The sequence below is a fragment of the Drosophila santomea genome, chromosome X (assembly GCF_016746245.2).
Source record: "Drosophila santomea strain STO CAGO 1482 chromosome X, Prin_Dsan_1.1, whole genome shotgun sequence".
Taxonomy (NCBI): domain Eukaryota; kingdom Metazoa; phylum Arthropoda; class Insecta; order Diptera; family Drosophilidae; genus Drosophila; species Drosophila santomea.
This window is the reverse complement of record NC_053021.2, coordinates 7,372,231-7,390,468: the sequence shown is the minus strand read 5'-3', so window position 1 is coordinate 7,390,468 and position 18,238 is coordinate 7,372,231. Positions and strand designations below refer to the sequence as shown.

Here is an 18,238-nt window from a genome sequence, read left to right as displayed (position 1 = left end):
ACGTGGTTGGAAAAGGAACATTTTTGAACAAATTGAAATTTGATAGAAATATTTATGTATGTATACATGTACGTATGTATGTATGGGGGAATTGGGAACTCTGAGCTGGAAGTTGGGAGTTTGGGAGTTTGGGAGCAGATTTGGATTGAGGCTATATTTCTGGGTGCTTTTTGAAAGCGGCAGTAGCAAAAAGCATCCACTTTCCTCCCCCTGGCTGTTTGTACAGCGTGTGGCCTAAGCTCGAGCGTAAACAAAATTTCAAATTACACACGAAAACGTTGAAATGTTGCCCCGTCAGGTGACTGCCATGGCGCACAGTGAGTGCCAAAAGTCTGGCCACGGGGCGCACACAAAAAAAAAAAGAAAAAAAAAAAAAAGAAAGGAAAGGAAAATGGTGGAAAATGTGACGTGGCGTGGAGCAAACAATTCAATTAGCCAAACGGCTCTCTGGAAGTTGCATTTTAATGTCCTGGCTAATTTGCTTTCATTTTCACGATACCGCAAAACGGTTACGCAATTTAAGCCATATGCTTCAGCTGTGGATTTTCCAATTTATTTCTCGACTATAGTCATACAATAGTTAACACCCTATTGATCGACAGAAAATCTTTTTGATTTTGCATTCCTCTGAGCGCAAATAGCAAACAAATATCTAAATAATATATTGTCTCTTTAGCCTATTTAACCTGACTTATTGTGAGCTCGGAATAATCATCTCTCAAACTTGAGTAAACGAAGCGAAAGTGATTCGCAAAGTTCTGAGCGCACAAAGTTGGGGAATCCCAAAAAGTTTTGGACCACAAATGCTAGCCTAAATTAAGGAAAGACAGTGAGCAAAAGAGAGACGGGGAATAATGGGGAAGAGAGACGGAGAAACCTGGCAGTTTCCGGCAAACTTAATAAACTGTCTAAAATTTGAGATGCCTGTATGCTTGCACCAGAATTTACTTTGGCTTCCATTGTTCAGGTAAACAAAGACTTTGCTGAAAACTTTCATTTTGGAATTTGTTTGCCACGTCGCTTCTGCGATTTTTATACTTTTTTTTTTTGCTTATTTTTGTGTTTTGTGTGGTTCATCTGCATCTGTTGTATGGTTTAAGTTGAGCATCAGATTGTGGGCGAATCGCATACTATTCGTCATAAAAAGTGAAATTGAAAACAATGTGGAATCCTGGCCAATGAAACGCAAACGCTCAACTCCATGGATTAGACCCTCGTCTCATATTTTGTGGACTTTGGATTTTTCCGTCATCTCCTCTTTTTTTTTTTTTTTTTTTTTTTGCGGTTTCTCCTGTCCAAACACACTTTCGAGCTGGCTGCGAAAAACTTTTGCCGTAAAACTGTTCAAATATAAGTTGTTTTCGGAAGGGCCTGTGGGACCATTTCCCAACCTCCCCCCCCCCCTGCTCCTTACCCACGTGTGTGTTTGACTGTGGAAAATGTGGGGGTTGAGGAAAACGGAGACTTGACAGGGACAGCTCTGCCTGCGGTTGCTTTGGGCGCTTTTCTGCAATGGAAAAGGCACGGGGAAAAGCGGTGGTATGGGGTTGGGAAAACACGGGAAGTGCAAAGTGAAAGTTGGGGCAAAGTTTTTCAATTTGTTTATGCATCCAGCACACAGATGAGTGAATTATTGCATTAGAATGATGAGTCCAGGTCCAATCCATCAAAACAAAACCGTTTTAGTTGGTCAAACAGCATTTGAAATATTCATGCTGCTGCTTTTCTTTTCTTTTCTTCTTTTTTTCCTCTAAGCCTGGATTTAAATTGTGCTTGGCACAATTTGACTTGTCTAAGCAGTCTGTAAAAACTTCTTAGTTTATATGTTTTTATTTGCAGGCATTTCCAAACATAACTATCCTTGAAAATCTTGTTTGTATCTAAACTATTGCATTTTATTATGTACAATACGCATTTTTCTTATTTAAAACTGAGTTTATGTTTCCTTATTTAACACTGAGTTTATTTTTCCTTATTTAAAACTGAGTTTATTTTTCCCTATTTAATCCTGAGTATTGACTTAACATCCTCATCATTATTTTGTACTTTATATTACGCTAATTCGAACCTTTTTCCTCTTCGTTTGCCCATCAATTTTGATGAATGTTTTTTCACCTTTTCGGTGGCGGAAAATAAAGAGAGAGATATTAAATAATATTGATGTTGATGGCAAATGAATAATTAATTTATTTCACGCGGCGGCTTTACCGACAAACAAAAACAGGCAGGGCAAATTGCAAATATAAAATAACACATAGTCAGTTGCCTGTTCGCTGAATATGTGCGAATATATATACATATATTTATATGTAAAATATATTAACTGGCAATATTCGGCGTGGGCTTTCAAAATTATGAAATGACAGGCGGACGATGATATTTCATTTACTTTGTGCCCGCCGCTTGCTGCGGAAATGAGAAATGTGAAAGGGAAACACAGAGCGGTGGGCGGTGGTGGGTGGTGGGTGGTTGGAAAATCAGGGGGGGTACTGGGAAATCGGAAGGGGGGCTGCTGTATTTGTGGGCGCTCTTGTTTCGTCATCGCCATCGTCATCGGCCACTGACAATGATGGAGGAAGATTGATGCCTTTTTCTCGCCCCAAAATGAGCACACCCATATCCAATCTACACATGCACACATATGCCGATGGCTAAGTCTTGAATAATACATGGAAAGAAAACCAATAACAAGATCAGAAATAAACAAAGTTTGTCTCCTTATTTCACGTATACTGCGTAATCAAAGAGTTGAAGATTCCTGGGCTATGGAAAGAAGCAAAGGCAAACTTACTTACTATTCATTTCCGCACAACTTTCTTCCTGTGTATGCATTAAATTGGCCAAAGTTTTGCCAATTTCCCAGTGTCATTTGAGTTGAGCAAATTGTTGCATAGTACGCAATTCCGCAACATCTTCTAGTTCTCTTTTTTTCGTGGCACCACCACATGATGGATGGATGAGCGGCAAGTGGCAACAGTTGGGCGCCATTTAAGTTGCAAGTAATTAAGCATGTTTTTTTTTGCATACACATGAAAATGAAATATACTATCTAAGTCGCGCTGAAAGTTCAGATAGCTACTCAATCAAGCCATTTCTAATTAAATCAACTACGCTTACTTTCTTAAGACCTATTTTGATGGTTGAGAAAATACGTGCAATAGCAACATACATAGTATTTAAATAAGTTTGCGATACACTTGTATAAATATAAAATGAAATGAATTTTGAAATGGCTATCATGTTGCTATCGCTTAGTACGTTTCAAGGCAATCTTTTTTACTGCCTCACGGACGCAAGCAACATGTTTTTTAATTATTTAACCTGTTTTCCCCACTGACACACGCTTAACAACTCAATTGGAGGCACTGTAACTGTGGGTCCAACTCTCTGAGCAAATTTGCGCCAATGTGCGCTTGTATTGCCTCACACACACACACACACATACAGAGGCACATACTCACACACAGGCGTATATACATGTACATGTACAGCCGTGACAAGAAAATGCAATTATGGAGCGAAATAAAACAATCAGTGGCAATCGCTTTGCTGAGCCTCTGGCCACTGCTCCACTGCTCCACTGCTCCACTGCTCCACTGCTCCACTACTCCACTTGTCCAGTGGTCCAGTGGTGCTGTGAGAATTTGAGTGGAATAGAGCTGTGGAGCCCGAAGTCCAGAGACCTTCGTTCGGAGTTCAAACAGAGAAAGTCCGTTGCGAATGTCCTGCGGCCACGTTTTGGCTGCTCCCAAAATATTAATCACTTCAATGGCAATGGGGCATCAATAATTAAAAGGCAGCGCACGAGGGAAAGGAAAAGCAAAAGCAAATGGCAAGAGGCAAGAGGCAAGAGGCAACAGCTGCTGCCACATCACACATACGCCGTGTGGATCGTGGGAAAATGGAAACTTTTGAGCTGGCATTCACCTTTGTCAGCCATTTGCAGGTGCACGAACACGAAAAGTTATTAATGGTTTTTGGCGGCTTACGCAATTTGTGCTGTTATTAAAGTTGCACTTTGTGTGGGCGGTGGATGAGCTGTGCGGCAAGGACACTCGACACTCGCAACATAATGTGCACTGTGAATGTGAATGCGAATCCGAATGTGCAGCATTGTGTGTGTGTGTGTGTGTGTCTGCCAAGCAGGCTTAACTTTTCCAATGGCAAACAGACCGCACGGCCAAGGACTCGCCACACACACACACACACACATACAGCTGTAGAGACAGAGAGAAAAAGTAGAGAGAGAGAGAGAGAGAAAGCGGTCACCACAGACATGTCCTTAATGAGAAATCCTCGTTCCAATCAGGCGTGTATTCGAAAACAATGCAATTCTCGGCAAAGAAACAGTGCGATGGAAATGTTCAGTAAATAATTACAAAGTACACGGCCTGCACTGAAAACTGTGCTAACTCACATGGAAATTGATAGCATTCGAAAATATTTTGAAGCCCCTTAAATGCACAAGAAACTCACTTAATCAGGCCACAAACTAGCCAAGTTTTGAATCAATGAAGCCACTGATATTTCCCATTTTTAATCAAAAAAATGCAGGATTAATAGAGTTTGGGCTAAAAAAGTAACCAACAACATGAGAAGCTAAGTAAGGAGTTAGATGAAAAAATCATTTTGCTCACTGTTTGCACTGGCTGAATTCAAGTGAATTCAATGAAGTTTTGATTTCTGACAGACTGGCAGCCGGAAAACGGAAAGCATGCGGGAAATGTGGCATTTTTGCGTTTTTGCCGGGCCAAACCAACTGCACATATCTTTTGGCATTCCGATGTCGGTTCGAGCTTAGATGGATATGTATGTATATGTGTACATATGTATTGGCAGTATTCAGTTTTCAGTATTTGGCCTTATCTTGCCTTGCTGTTAACGCATTATTCACTTCAAACGCTATAATTCGCCTATTGTCGGATGTGCCAGGGATTTGCATACATATATATGTATGTGTTTACCTTTAAGTTGATGGTGGCATGTGTGTGTGTGTGTGTGTTTGCTCCCATTGATAAGGGCTTATGGCATTTTCCCATAACACAACTTCCCATTCACTGCACGCCAGCATTGTTAACAGTTTCGAATGGCAATCACATCAAAACTGACGTATTAAGTGAGCTAAGTGCATTACAGCAGCTTACAGTTCAGTGCGTTATTAAGTAATTATGAGCCGATATTAGGACAAAAGATATTTCCCAGGGCACAAAGTCTTTTAAAGACACATTTAGTATTTTCACAGACACACACACACACACAGACATGTAAGCTCATGTCATAATTGAATTTTCATTTTGGGCTTCCCAAATTTGGCCCCAGAGAATCGAGAGCCAACGCCCGAGCTGAAAAATTAAAATAAAACGCAAATAAAAACCTAATTTTGTCACCCAAAAATGAGGTTGAGATGTGCGATTGAGATGGAGTCTGCTGTGGCTTACGACTTAAGCTGCCCGAATTTACTTTATTGAAAACTCATTAAAAAGTTGTAAAAATAAAACACCACAGAAACACCCTCCGCAGCCACTCAAAAGCTCATCAGTGTGGCTTTCAACTTCTTGGATTCGATTGGGAAATCGAAATGAGGGAAGTGCTCTCTCCTTTAAGCCAAATTAATATTACAATAGATTAATCAACCTTGGTGTATTGTAATCAAATGATTTTTTGAAAATCTACATACTTTGTGAGGACAGTTGTAGAATCTTTGTTAGTAACAGTTGTATAATCTTATAAGCCCTTCATATTCGGTCAAATTTAGAAAATTTTCTATTTTTTTTTTTTTTTAACAGAGCAGGGGGAGCAGAGACTCAAAACAAAAAGTACATCAAAATGGCGGCCAGTCGAAAGTCCGGTAAGAAGAACATCACGGAAAAGCAGGAAGCGAAAATGCTGGCCGAGGAAGGTGGAAAATCGGCTAGCGATAGCGATTTGAGTGACACCGATTTTACATTGGTTAAATTTATAGACGATCCGAATATCCTGCGAATTGCTGTCATGGCTTCTCCTGTGGGTTAGCCACTTATTTCTTTGCGATCACTCATTTTCACTCTTTACTAATTATTAGGAGGTGACCTTGGGTTTTCTGCTCGCTGGCGTTGGCTATCAGAAGGATCGATTTCGCAACTATATGATGGTGGAAAGCGGTGCGTTTTGAACTCAAATCTGTCACTGACTTATGCAATACGATATATATGTATTCCACAGAAACGCCACAGGAGGATGTGGAGCAGTTCTTTCTCACGGTTTACAGGAGATCCAATATCGGCATTGTCATCCTCGACTACGATACGGTGAAAAGGCTGCGCAATGTGATGCAACGATGTAATCAACTGCTGCCCGTCCTGGTCACAGTGCCCAACAAATCCTCACTCACCACCTATCTGGACAAAAAGGAACGCAATCGTCGACTTCGCCAGCGGGATGCCTATTAGGATTTCGATTTCGAATGGGAGGTGTTTTTTCCTTTGCACCGCCCCCTGTTTCTGTGACAAATTCGAAGCGATAGGTTTAAAAATGTTCCATTTATACATTTGCATTGTTATAGTGCTTAAATACCAAACGAATTTCCCATGAACCACTTAAAACTAATGTGTTTATTTGATTAATGGAAAAATGCACAAAGTGCCAAAGTGCCAAAGTGTTGAAATTGGAAATGTTAACTAAGTTTGAAAGCGTAGTTTCCAAACTCGCGTTGCAGGCACTTCCATTTAGTTTTAACCAAATGAAAACCAAATAGACTTTGTCGAAATCGATTGGCACTCCAACAATCTCGGCACATCAATGCACACATCAATGTGGCGTTTGGTTTACGGCTTTGTTGCCATTTTCGGTTTCAGTTTACCAGTTTCAGTTGCTCTAGCAAATTAATTACAATTACCTTTTGGATCCATTCGATTGCAGTTGGCGAATGTTTTTGACACGGCCGCAAAGCATTTTCAATGCGAATGGTTTTTCGGCTTTTTCGGTTTCGGTTTCGGTTTCCGACTCTTCGCCCAAAAAACTTTTCGTGTGTAGCCTGTCAATGGCAGAGTGTGGAAAAGTTTGCTATAAATTCGAAGCAAAGAGAAACCAGTTGTAGTTGTCCACTTCGAAGGGGATTTCATCTGAGCATCGTGACTCCCAATCCCGATCCCGATCCCGGATGCCAAATGGCTCAATGTCGGCGGAATCGTTTCACCTGTCCTCCGCAGACAGCAAAAGTGACTCGGGGTTCGCGGGGTCAGGACATCTCATCTCATCTCATATCATCATCCTAAACGAAGTCAATCGCAATGGGCGATTAGCCATCGGGGCCATATAATTGAATCGTTGGGCAGCCAGGCAGCCAAGCAGCCGGAATCCCCTAGTTCGTAATTTATGCGCATATATATTCTTGCCACTGCCACTGCCACTGCCTTTGGCTTTGGCTTTGACTTTTCCTCCGCGAAATAAATATGAGGCACATCGAAATCACGTATTGGCAGCAGGGCTCGGCGAAAACTGTCAGCAATTAATTTGGTAAGTCGCTCTAAAGTGAATTAGCGCAAAATCTGTGAAGCAGGACAACTGCCAGACCCTCGTCCTTGTTCCAGAATCGATCCGAATCGAAATCGCACCCTTAATCCCTAAATCTTGCTGTCTGTCTTGCGAGCCTTTGATTTTATCGGCGTGTGAAAATCAAAGCGCTCTTTGAGGCCTCTTCAAGAAAAAAATTAAATAAAAATGAGCTGACAGACTGAAGAAGACACTGGAGAAGAAACAATCTAGGCACAAACAGCTACCACTGACATTTTACTTGTTGCAAAGCAAAGACTAGATATAGAAAAAAATAAGAAAATACTATTCTGCAAATATGTAAAATATTTAAACATTTTAATGTGAATATATAAATGATTTGTTGCTATTCTTTTTTGCTCCATCGCAATCTCGTTTGCAGCCTAGTGGTTGAGCCTATTTTTCCGGTGTACGAGACTCTGGAGGCAGGTGCTCAAGATGAGTATGGAGAGATGGCAGGGGATGCGTAAATTTAATTACACTTATGCTCCTGGGCGAAGTTTGCTTGGCAGCCAACTCATGTCCTGATTTGGCAAAGTTTCCACCTCAAAGCAACCTTCGGGCGACAGGCGAGTTGGGACTTTATTGAAAAGGAATTCCGATGATTGGGTTGCCAACTGGCTGAGGAGGAGAGAGTCTTTGTCAAATAGCAGTGATTTCCTCAGGTTCAAACAGGTATGACAGGCAATTGGGACGGGAAAAGGAAAAATAATGATAATAATGTTGCTGGAAATAATATGGCAAATATATGTATATCGATTCACAATCAGCTGTATTCTTTGAAAACGCCACCTTGTTATTTGCATTTCCATTGCCATTCGTTATTGGCATACCTTTTGCAGCACTATCTCAATTATATATTATATTATTATATATTCCTTGCCTCGTATTTATGTTTATTAATTTTGTATATTTTTCATTTTGCCCGTGCCTGTGTAGAAAGGTTTTCCCGTAGGCCATACTCAGATAAAACTGCACAAAGCTTCAACTTCAATTTCATCCAACAAAGGACTCGGGCTGGCAAACAAAGCTGCGTCAAAAAAGTGTCGGGGGAAATAAGGGGCGGGGGTAAGGGGAAGTCCCAGAGCAAACAATTACAGCCTTGAAATGTATACTTCAGCCACCTTTTTTTCCCCCTGCCACGGCCATATTTCATATTTACTTGATACAAGGGAATGCAAGAATGGTATGTACTAAAAATGAAAAGGCAAAAGAAAAACTGCACAGTAATAATTTGATTTTTGAAGAGCGTTCAGTCGGTAGTTCAACATTGTATTTTGTGGATCGAAACTACGTTGAGTTTAATATGCTCGAGCGTACGAACGTTGAATTGCGTATACGCCGTGGTATCCGTGGAAAAATAAAAACGCAAATCCAGGCAGTCAAAAAAGGGGCGAAGTTGCGTGTGTGTGTGTGTGCTCTGTTTCAGCTTTTTGGGCTTAGATTTTCAGCTCACGAGTTCTTCCTGGAAATTGAAATTCTTAAACCCACACCAGCCTATATAAATACACACACACACGCAGACACTCACACTTGCAGTGCCATTGATACTGAATGCGGCTTAAGTGGCTGGTATTGTTTTTACATTAAAATATCATTAATTTTCATGCCTGCCCGTGTTTGCTGTGGCTCCATTTTCCCTCTCGGGTTTTTGTGCTCCCCAAAACCCCCCCCGCCTGTTATCTGGCACCCCGCATCATAAGTGCCTGTATAAAGCCATTAACACGAGGCGTGAAATGAGCGCATATGTATGCATGATGGGGCAGGACGAAAGCCACAATTCCTTTCGAATGAGCGGGAAAAAAATTCGATGCTATACCTAAAAGGCATGCAGTACTAGAGTGCTGATTGAACTTGTTAGAATCGGGCGGTTAATCTGCTCAAAATAATTAAGTAACCCTCATAATTGGCTTTATCCAATAACTTATCCTACTGACTTAAAATACAAATTTAACTTGCCGCTGGTTTCTATGGCACTCTATGCCATTTTCTTCGATTGCATTACACATTTGTGCCCTTGAGTGACAAATATACTTTGCTCCCAAAGTCGCCCCAAAAAAGAGAAGAAAAAAAAATAAAGAAGATTCCAGTCAGCTTCTAATGGAGCTGACCGGATAACGTGTGCTGGTCCAGTAGCCATTTCAAGCCAGCCCGCAAAAAAAGTGGAAAAAAACAGTGAAATTGAGAGCCTTTAAATGCCACACAGATAAGCTGGTACACACACAAATACAGCCTGACACGCACACACACAGATTCCAGCTGAGTAAGCGTGGCAACAGCCCATGGCCCAATAAAAAATCAAAAGGAATAAGTTGTTAATATTTTTTCGATTTGTTTTTCGCTCCGGCGGTGTGTTATTTGGTGTGTGCGTGTGCTGCCTAAGCTGCCAATAATGACAAGTACACATACAGACACACAGACCAGAATGAACAGCACAAACAGGACGTCACCAATACACTCGCACACTCGCACACCCGCACACACACACAAGCACACTGGCAGCTGGCACAATTGGCTCTAAAGCTGTGCGACGTCTGAGTGCCTGGATACAGTGTCATGCGTGGGAGGTCCTTTGCCCCGCGCCCTTAGTCCTTTTTATCGCCTCCTCCTCGCCTGGCTTATACGCTCGGTTGCCTGCCGCACCAACACACCAACACACACACACACTTGCACTCACACACACGCACATATGCCGCTTACCTGTCAATGTTGGCATTAAAATTTGCCTTTCGTATGACAACCCACAGGCGGAACAGCCGAGGGCAAAGGGTGGATGCAGAGAGGAAAAATAAAACGGCATATAGCTCCTTGATCTATCACATCGAACACAACCCTAGTCTTATGTGCATCATATTCATCATAGATTTTTTCTGAAACCCTTCGAAACTATATCTACAGATATTTCATCTCTCTAGAAACAACCATTTCTTTCGATTCAGCTGTAAAGCTTTCATTTTAAACGTAACTTAAATACTTTTATATTCAAGATTTGACCATTAATGTAGCTCATGAGTATACATTGTGTTTTCGAAAATATTTGGTTTAACAAAGTCCTGCGAGTTTCCAATATGTTGACACTGCCAGTGTTTCTTGCCGTGTGGTGAGCACCCTTCAGTGGCCCGTAGAGAAACATGTTAACAACCGGGGTCAGGTGAGTGGGGGGATTTCTACGTGGGGGTACTTCACTGACAACCTCGCATTTTGGAGCACTCTTTGCGTTCCACTTCCTGTTTTTCGCTCGGTGTCCTTTTTTTTTCTTTGGAGGAGTCCTGTTGGTACTGTTTTTGCGTTGACGCGATTTTCAACATGAGTTGAGGCGAATTAAATCAGCGAAGTAGGAGGAGGATGGACATGTGGATGTGGGTGGCCCTCGATCAATCACCGAAGAAGAGCCATCTGAATCACCTGAACCACCCGAAAACCCATCCAGGTAACCACTGTGCGGACCCGTTAAAGTGACGCAATTTGTGTGAGCTTAATTTGCCGCTCACCTCGCACTTTTCCCCATTTTCACAGACCGTCATTTGTGTGTGTTGACCTTTTTAATTAGCGAACAAAACAGCATTTTTTGTTTCTTTCGTATTTACAGCCGGTTGGCCGCAAGGAAAAACATTGTTCAAAGTCGAACAAAGCGGTGGCAACAATTTAAAACAAACTGAAAGTTTCATAATTAGGTTGAGCAAAAAAATGGAAAATGTGGCTAAAAGGCAATCGCATTCCGCTTCAAAGTATGCAACACTTTCGTCAAATCAAATAATCCTGTGAGCCACGCACACGAAAAGGTCCTTCAAGTGGAACAATGTAAGAAAGTTAATAGCCGTACAAATAATTTAATTTCGGGACTGGCATATAACAAATTTATTCATTGCAGTTGACTTCTAAACTACATATTTTTAATCGGCGTTTTCGCCATAACTTGGCCAAAAATGGACGCACAGCTAAAATAAAGACTGTTTTGTGCTGCTAATAAACTTAGCTAACTATGTCTATCCCTACTTTTTCGATTTTGGCAAAAAAAAAATTTGAAAAATTTTTGCATTTTCGATAAGGGGTACCATCATCAAAATTTGCGAAAAATGGCAAAAAATTAGCATTTCAAAGTATGTACATGGATCGATAGGGAATTTTATTACGAATTCAACGAGGTATGGCATTCCACTTTTGGACAAATACTTATATTGTTATCGAAAAAAAATGGCCAAAAAGGTGGAATAACTAATATACAGCTCACTACCCATGCCATTTTTGATGACTTTCGGAAATCAAATTTTCGCATATCAGATCGAAATTTGCCTTATTTTGCCTTACAGTGCGGAGATATTGCATATCCGTTTGCAACTTCCCCTTGATGAACCACTAACTGTTGGCCCTGTTTTTGATGTCAGTAAACAGATCCGAGAAGCCACTTTGTTTCTTTTTATCGTTGGCATTCGATCCTGGGCTGGTATTCGGTGCGGCGCATAGGACACGACACTCTGACACCGACACCGACCCCGACCTCTGAACTCCGAACTCTCGGCTCGGCATCGTTTCATATTGCTGTCACAATTTCTGCCATGGCATGGCAACGTTATGCAAATATCAGAGAAGAAGCCACTTGATGGAGGCCAGAAAAGAGCAACTATACAGCCATACAGCCATATAGCCAGCGACAACAAAAGCAAAAAGAGAAACATACATATATACCACCGAACTGAAACTGAAACTGATCCATCAATTTCACATGCATGTATGCATGTTTGCCTCAGGCGCCAGGATATGACATGAATGATATTGGAATACACCAAAGACCATATACCATATACCATATATGTATCTATGTATGTATATGTACCACTGCCCACTTTCAACGAAAGGCCACAATTTGGCTCAAAGTGGGCTGCATATCCCCATACGCATCGTTATTTGTTTTTACCAATAGATGGCATTTACTAAACGACAATTTGTGCAGCACGATTTGTGGTTTTTGCCAATGGTTTATAGTGAAATGAACACAGTATTGAACACAAATGAAAAATATTTCTCAAATTAAAATCTGTAGTTCCTTTTCATATGTTTGGTACATTTGGGTTTTTTATGCGTACAGGCAAAAATGTCGGCAAAATTCGTTCAACCAGAAAAATATTCAAATATGAATTTAATTTCACGAAAATGTGAAATGAATTTCAGACATAAATGATTCCCCGCAGTTCATATTCAAAATCATAGCCAAATAAGTGTGTTGTGTATTGATATAAAACATATTGCTTTACTATATGGTAAATGATGTTATGGCAAACCAAAAAAAAAGTGAGAAAAATAATAGCGATGTCAAGCGAATGCCAAACAACGACTGGAAAAAAAACACGCTGGCAAAAGTATTTAAATCAAAATATTTTGTCACAAAGTCGGGCGGGCTAGCCGTTGCCATGGAAATATTTCCACGACGGATTGGCATTTTGCATTTTGCGGCAATTTAACCATGAGAGGCGAAGACCACCCATCTGACCCATCTGACATGCCGGGGATTTATAATAAAGAAAAATGTGAGCCACCGATTACTTCGGCCTCGTTAGTCGCATATTTAAAATGCCCAGTAAAGCGAGATTACCCAAATATCTTTAAAAATTTAAATGGGGGAATGCCGTGGCGGCCAGCTTGGGGCAGTAAAAATTTATAATTGGGCACAGGATCACGCACAAAGTCCAGATTTTCGCCTTTCAGACGCTCTTATGACCTCCCATCAAGCTCCCCTTTCACTGTTGATTGGTGGCGCTTTGTTCTGCTGATTGAAATCACGGCATCCCTGCAGCCCAGCATTTCCCTTTCGAATTGACCATCTCATTTCTGAACCACCTCGTTGCAAATTAAATTTGCGCCCAACTGCCCCTTCACTTCACTCACCAAGGCAACGCAGTGCAAACTTTGTACACCTTTGCACTGCCCACACTCTTTAACTTTGTAACTTTCATTTAATTAGAAATGCAAAGATAAGGTGTTTGAAAAGGTGACATGGTAAATATTGAATGTTTCTTTATGGGTTACACAAACAGGGAGTACAGCACATATGGCCATTGGAAACGGAAATTAACTAATCACCTTAAAATACCACCTTTTCATCGCACACTGTGATTAAAGAGTTTAGGAGATCAGTAAGTTGTGTTTATATTCAGCTGCATAACTCCTTGCTTGCCAAATAATTGACAGCACAAATTCTTTGCTTAATTGATTTCCATACTTAAATCGAGTTAATAAGGCAAATTGCGGCTTACGTTCGTGTGTTCAAGTGTGGCACTCAAGTGAGTGCACTCAATGCAAATGGGGCAGGCTTATTGTAAACCGCTTTTCCACATACGGGAAAAGCCCAACTAAATGCGGACAGGTGGCGGTGGGCAGTGAGCACAGGGAACACACGTAAAATGAGATGTTTTAACGTTTGACATGTCACCTGTGACCTCTGACCTGTGACCTGTGCCAGCTCATCTGGCAGTGTTGCAGATGTTTTGTCTCCATTTTGTAATTATCTCAAGTGCCAGACACAGCATCTAAATTAACATCGGGAGCCCGAATACAAACACCCATGTTTACACACACGCACACGCACACACTAGCTGGCTATTCGAATTTTTGTTTACCCCATGTCCTGTGTGAGTTGAGTAAGTCCTGTGGCATGATAGCCAATACAGCAGCATTGCAACACCGAACGGGTGCACAATGACCAGCCCACCGGATGCTTGTTGTTCCACCTGAGGATTATCGGGGAATGTGCGACAGGGCAATATTATAATTTGCTGCTGGCCACAGAAAATACATTCTGAACGCGACGAGCTTCATGCTCGGGAATCAAACGTTACTAGCTCCTTGCTCTCTGCAAATTTCTTTTCAGAAGTTCCATGCATAAACATTATTCGATTCGCAGTGCAACGTGGAATGAAGCTTTGTAATGGAATTCAGTGCATTTGCAATGGAATTTACAGTATTTTGCATTTAAATAAATTTCTTGTTGAACATTTTACCCTTCAAGAATGTGCATGATTCGAAATACATTTGCAGTAAGTATTTTTTCGTATAACATTTTCATTGCGAAGCTAATTAATTTGTTGCAACTGTGAATGGACATTTTGATTGAGATGTCAAGAAAATGTGTTGAAATGTGTAAATCCTTGAATGGACAGAGATAAAAACGAACACCAATCGGTGTGTCAGAGTCCTTCAGTTTCAGTTGAATGAAATTCAACAACACATATGGCGCGATTTAAGTTTACGTCCGTCAAGCTGGGATTTCATATGTAATTAGCCTTGGCGTTGGTCCTGTCATCGCTGGCATTGCTATTATTAAGCTGCCATTGATGACGGTGACCTTGGGCCTGTTGTGTTGCGGTGGGGTGGTTGGGTGCTTGGGTGGTTGGGTGGTTGGGTGGCAATGGAACGCAGTGGGGGCGTGGCAGGTGTGACGTTTGCAAAAGCCTTTACAATTCTTGACATGCATTCAGCCTGGCAATTCTATGCCACACACTTGAATACACCTTTTGTGAATGGCAAGGTGGCGGGTGAAAGCTGGTGAAAGCGGGCTAGTAGGACTCTGCTCACCAGGCAGCTTTTCGGGTAATTTCTCTACGGTTCTATGCGGTTCTCTGGGTTCTGCGACACCACCACCAACACCACCACCTGCGAAATGCCTTCGGGCATGGCCTTTGTGCCACCGCGCCCCAATGCGGTTTGCAAGTGGGCAACAATTTGTGGACGAATGATTCGGCGCCAAAAGCGTGTCCTCACTTGCTGGAAATTAAGTGTTCATTAAAGGCGGAAGGATACAACTTGATTTGTTTGGCATACCAACAATTCATATAAACATATTGCCAAGAAAAAAGCTATCTTCTAAGGAACTCCGCTTATTTTAACTGGAACTATAGATTCAGCGCCCTAAACGTTAAAAGTCATTAACCGATCTTTTCCTGGGCATTTGTGTATTCACATTGGCTGCTCCCATTTCGAGTTTAACCCCATATGCATACGTGTGTCTCCCTGGTCGTTTATTTTCAGCATCCAATCGATAGGATTGTAACGCTTGAGTGCATTTTGTAGCATGTTTCTAGGATGTCGAGGATGTCGAGGATGTCGAGGATGCCACGGATGTTGAGCACGCCGAGTGAACAGGGTGGATTGATGGGACTGCTGCCTCATTTATTTATTTATTTATACCAGGAAAGGACCGCGAAGATTACAGGGCACTTTGGCACTTTCTTTTTTTTTTGAGTTTTGGGCAAGCGCGAGAAAAGGATTCGAAGTTTTCTATGGGGAATACGAAATGAAATTACCAAGACAGCAAACGGTAGATGTCAATCAGATTTCAAATCAAAGTCAGGTAGTCAAGTCAATGGATTCAAATGCCATAAAATCTGCACAGAATTGGAAACAACATCTTCAAGTGTTTTCGACAAGGAAAAGCTGCCGAGTGTCATTTTTCTAGGCACTCTAGGTCAACTGTTTCACTGAAATAATAAAGTAAAAATCACGAATCAATATGTATGCTCTTTTCTGGCAAAGAAACAGTTTTTAAATGCTTGCTCTCTGATTTTAAGTTGAAAGTTTCTTTCAAGCCCGGCAGCCTGTTGTATTTCAGCTAATGTGCTGCAGAGCTTACAATGCGGCTAATCCTTCTGTTGTTAGGGATTACTTTGCCCTGCTCCTCCTGGGCTTCCACTATCTTCAATATAAGTCCCGATCATAACTTACTTACAAACCTCTCAGTGCCCTGCCACCTCTCCACCCCTCCTCACGCCCATTTGCAAATCGAATGGGAAACCATTGTGTGAGATCTGGACTTTGGCCTTGTCCTCTGACTGCTACATATCTGTGTGCCAGTGTGTGTAAGTGTGTGTAAGTGTGAGTGTCCTGCTCCCCTATGGCAATAATAACTTGTAAGTGCTGCTTGCTGCACGAGTTTCTATGGGTGTGTGTGTGTGTGTGGAAATCTATTATGCACGACTGTCGGTACATGTGTGCTTTAATGGGAATTGTTGAGCCCAGGTCTGTCAGTTGGGGATAAATGTAGTTCTTGGCCAGCTGTTGAATAAGCCAAAAGTGCTCCAAACTCTAAGAGATTAAAAGCAAACGGAAAATCCCCAAACGGATCGAGATCAATGTACATGTTCTGCAAGAACATTTCTACAAAAAGTAAACATTCAAGCACCTTTCCACATTCAATCATGAGACGCACTAAAGTACTTTAAAAGAATTACATATACACACTCATTATAAGCTCTAATTATAAATGCGGCATGCCGCAGATCCCTTAAATGTATGCCCATGGAAACGAAATGCCTGCTGCGGTTGTATTTAATTCAATATGTTGACAAACCAGGAAAAGCAATCAAGAAGTGATTTATGAGACGCCGAAATGCCGAAATTCGATTAGAATCGATGGCTGTGCCACACCTCACAGAGATATATGTATACGCATATTATTAAATGGCGAACTTATACCTATTTTGTGAACCGCAACGTTGCGGCTTTCGCAACCAGTGTTCCACAATTAACCATAATTAGTTTTTGACATTTTTTGGTCGAGTTCTTTGCCTTATGCACTGTTGAACAGAACGCGGTTGTTGATGCTCCTGTGGGCAAAATGAAAACCCCTGCATGGCATGGCGCAAATACAGACACCACGTAGTGGCACTCACACAGACTCAGTCACACAGACAGCGGTGAAAGTGGGAGAAAGCGGTAGAGAAAGGCAGTGCATCAGGAAGCCACGATAAAGAATATGTTTGTTTAGTTTGTGCATGTGTGTGTGTGCTTGTCTGTGAGTGTGTGCGAGTTAGCTGACTGACTGGGCCACTTCCGTTGAAGACATTTGCTTCAATTTAGAGTATTAAGTCTTAAAGCGTAATTGAGTGAAAATTTCATTGAACCATTAGTGTAGCACGGTAGGTGTGTGTTTTTCCCTTTTTTTTTTTTTTTTTTTTTGGTTTTATTTGCCCTTTTTTCGTGTGTGACCAGCGGAAGGAAGGGGCTGTGTAAACCTACTTTTCGCCTTGCTCTTTCTGCACCGGAAACTCTGCCATGTACCGGAAATGTGACAGCCATTGATCAGTTTGCCAGCATGCCTGTGTGTGTGAGTGCTTGTGCGTGAGTGTGTGTGTGTGTGTGTGTGTGTTTAAGCCATTCTTGTAGAAGTGCCTTGCCACTTATCGATGGCAGTTAACTGGCGGCAAAGGAATGCCCTCGCCTGAATGGAGACCCAAAAAGACCCAAAGGATTCTTTCTCGTCGTCCTTGCAAAAGGTACGCCGTTTAAGTTGGTGAGTTTTAAGTGTAGCAAGTTAAATGTTTATCCAAAAAATATATATATTTATTGTATAATTAAACTTAAAGGCCAACAATAAAAGATTTGACTAATAATTGAGATAAAAATTGAAGTTATCAAACGTTTTTCTACTCACTTATGAAATATGATTACTGCATTCGGAAGTGAATTGCGGAACGCTGGAGAGTAAGAAAGCAGCCACTTCCACTTTTGCCAGTTACCTCTTCCGTTTTCCCATTTCCACATTTCCCTGCGACTGCATCGCATCCGAAATGCAAATTCCCCAACGAATTCCCCATCGTACACATGTCGTATGCCAAGAATCCGGAGATGGGATGCCAAGGGATACTCGGTATAGGGCCTGAGTAAGTATGAGCAACAGTTAGCATTATGCTACGGCGACTCAGTTTCGTCAGTCATT

At 41.5% G+C, this 18,238-nt stretch overlaps 2 protein-coding genes across 3 annotated transcripts in view; one reads left to right on the top strand and one right to left on the bottom strand.

Moving 5' to 3' along the window:
* Positions 1-18,238, bottom strand: part of LOC120457189 — a 100,751-nt gene that overhangs the window by 79,915 nt on the left and 2,598 nt on the right. The gene's annotated exons all lie outside the window — the stretch shown is intronic.
* On the top strand, positions 5,710-6,581 carry LOC120457192. 2 transcript variants are annotated; one of them, XM_039644543.1, is made up of 3 exons: positions 5,710-5,848; positions 6,062-6,140; positions 6,202-6,581. In XM_039644543.1, the coding sequence occupies exons 2-3, from the start codon at positions 6,125-6,127 to the stop codon at positions 6,426-6,428; spliced, it is 243 nt and encodes an 80-aa protein (XP_039500477.1). In that variant the 5' UTR covers positions 5,710-5,848; positions 6,062-6,124; the 3' UTR covers positions 6,429-6,581. The 2 variants fall into 2 exon arrangements, with proteins under 2 accessions (XP_039500477.1, XP_039500476.1); XM_039644542.2 differs by having other exon boundaries at positions 5,723-6,003.

What these genes read in the sequence shown, in the direction of transcription:
- LOC120457192 (XM_039644542.2), top strand. Translation starts at nt 5,827, where the DNA reads ATGGCGGCCAGTCGAAAGTCCGGTAAGAAGAACATCACGGAAAAGCAG. An exon ending in TTGCTGTCATGGCTTCTCCT is followed by an intron (nt 6,004 to 6,061) that starts GTGGGTTAGCCA and finishes ACTAATTATTAG; the next exon opens with GAGGTGACCTTGGGTTTTCT. An exon ending in CTATATGATGGTGGAAAGCG is followed by an intron (nt 6,141 to 6,201) that starts GTGCGTTTTGAA and finishes TGTATTCCACAG; the next exon opens with AAACGCCACAGGAGGATGTG.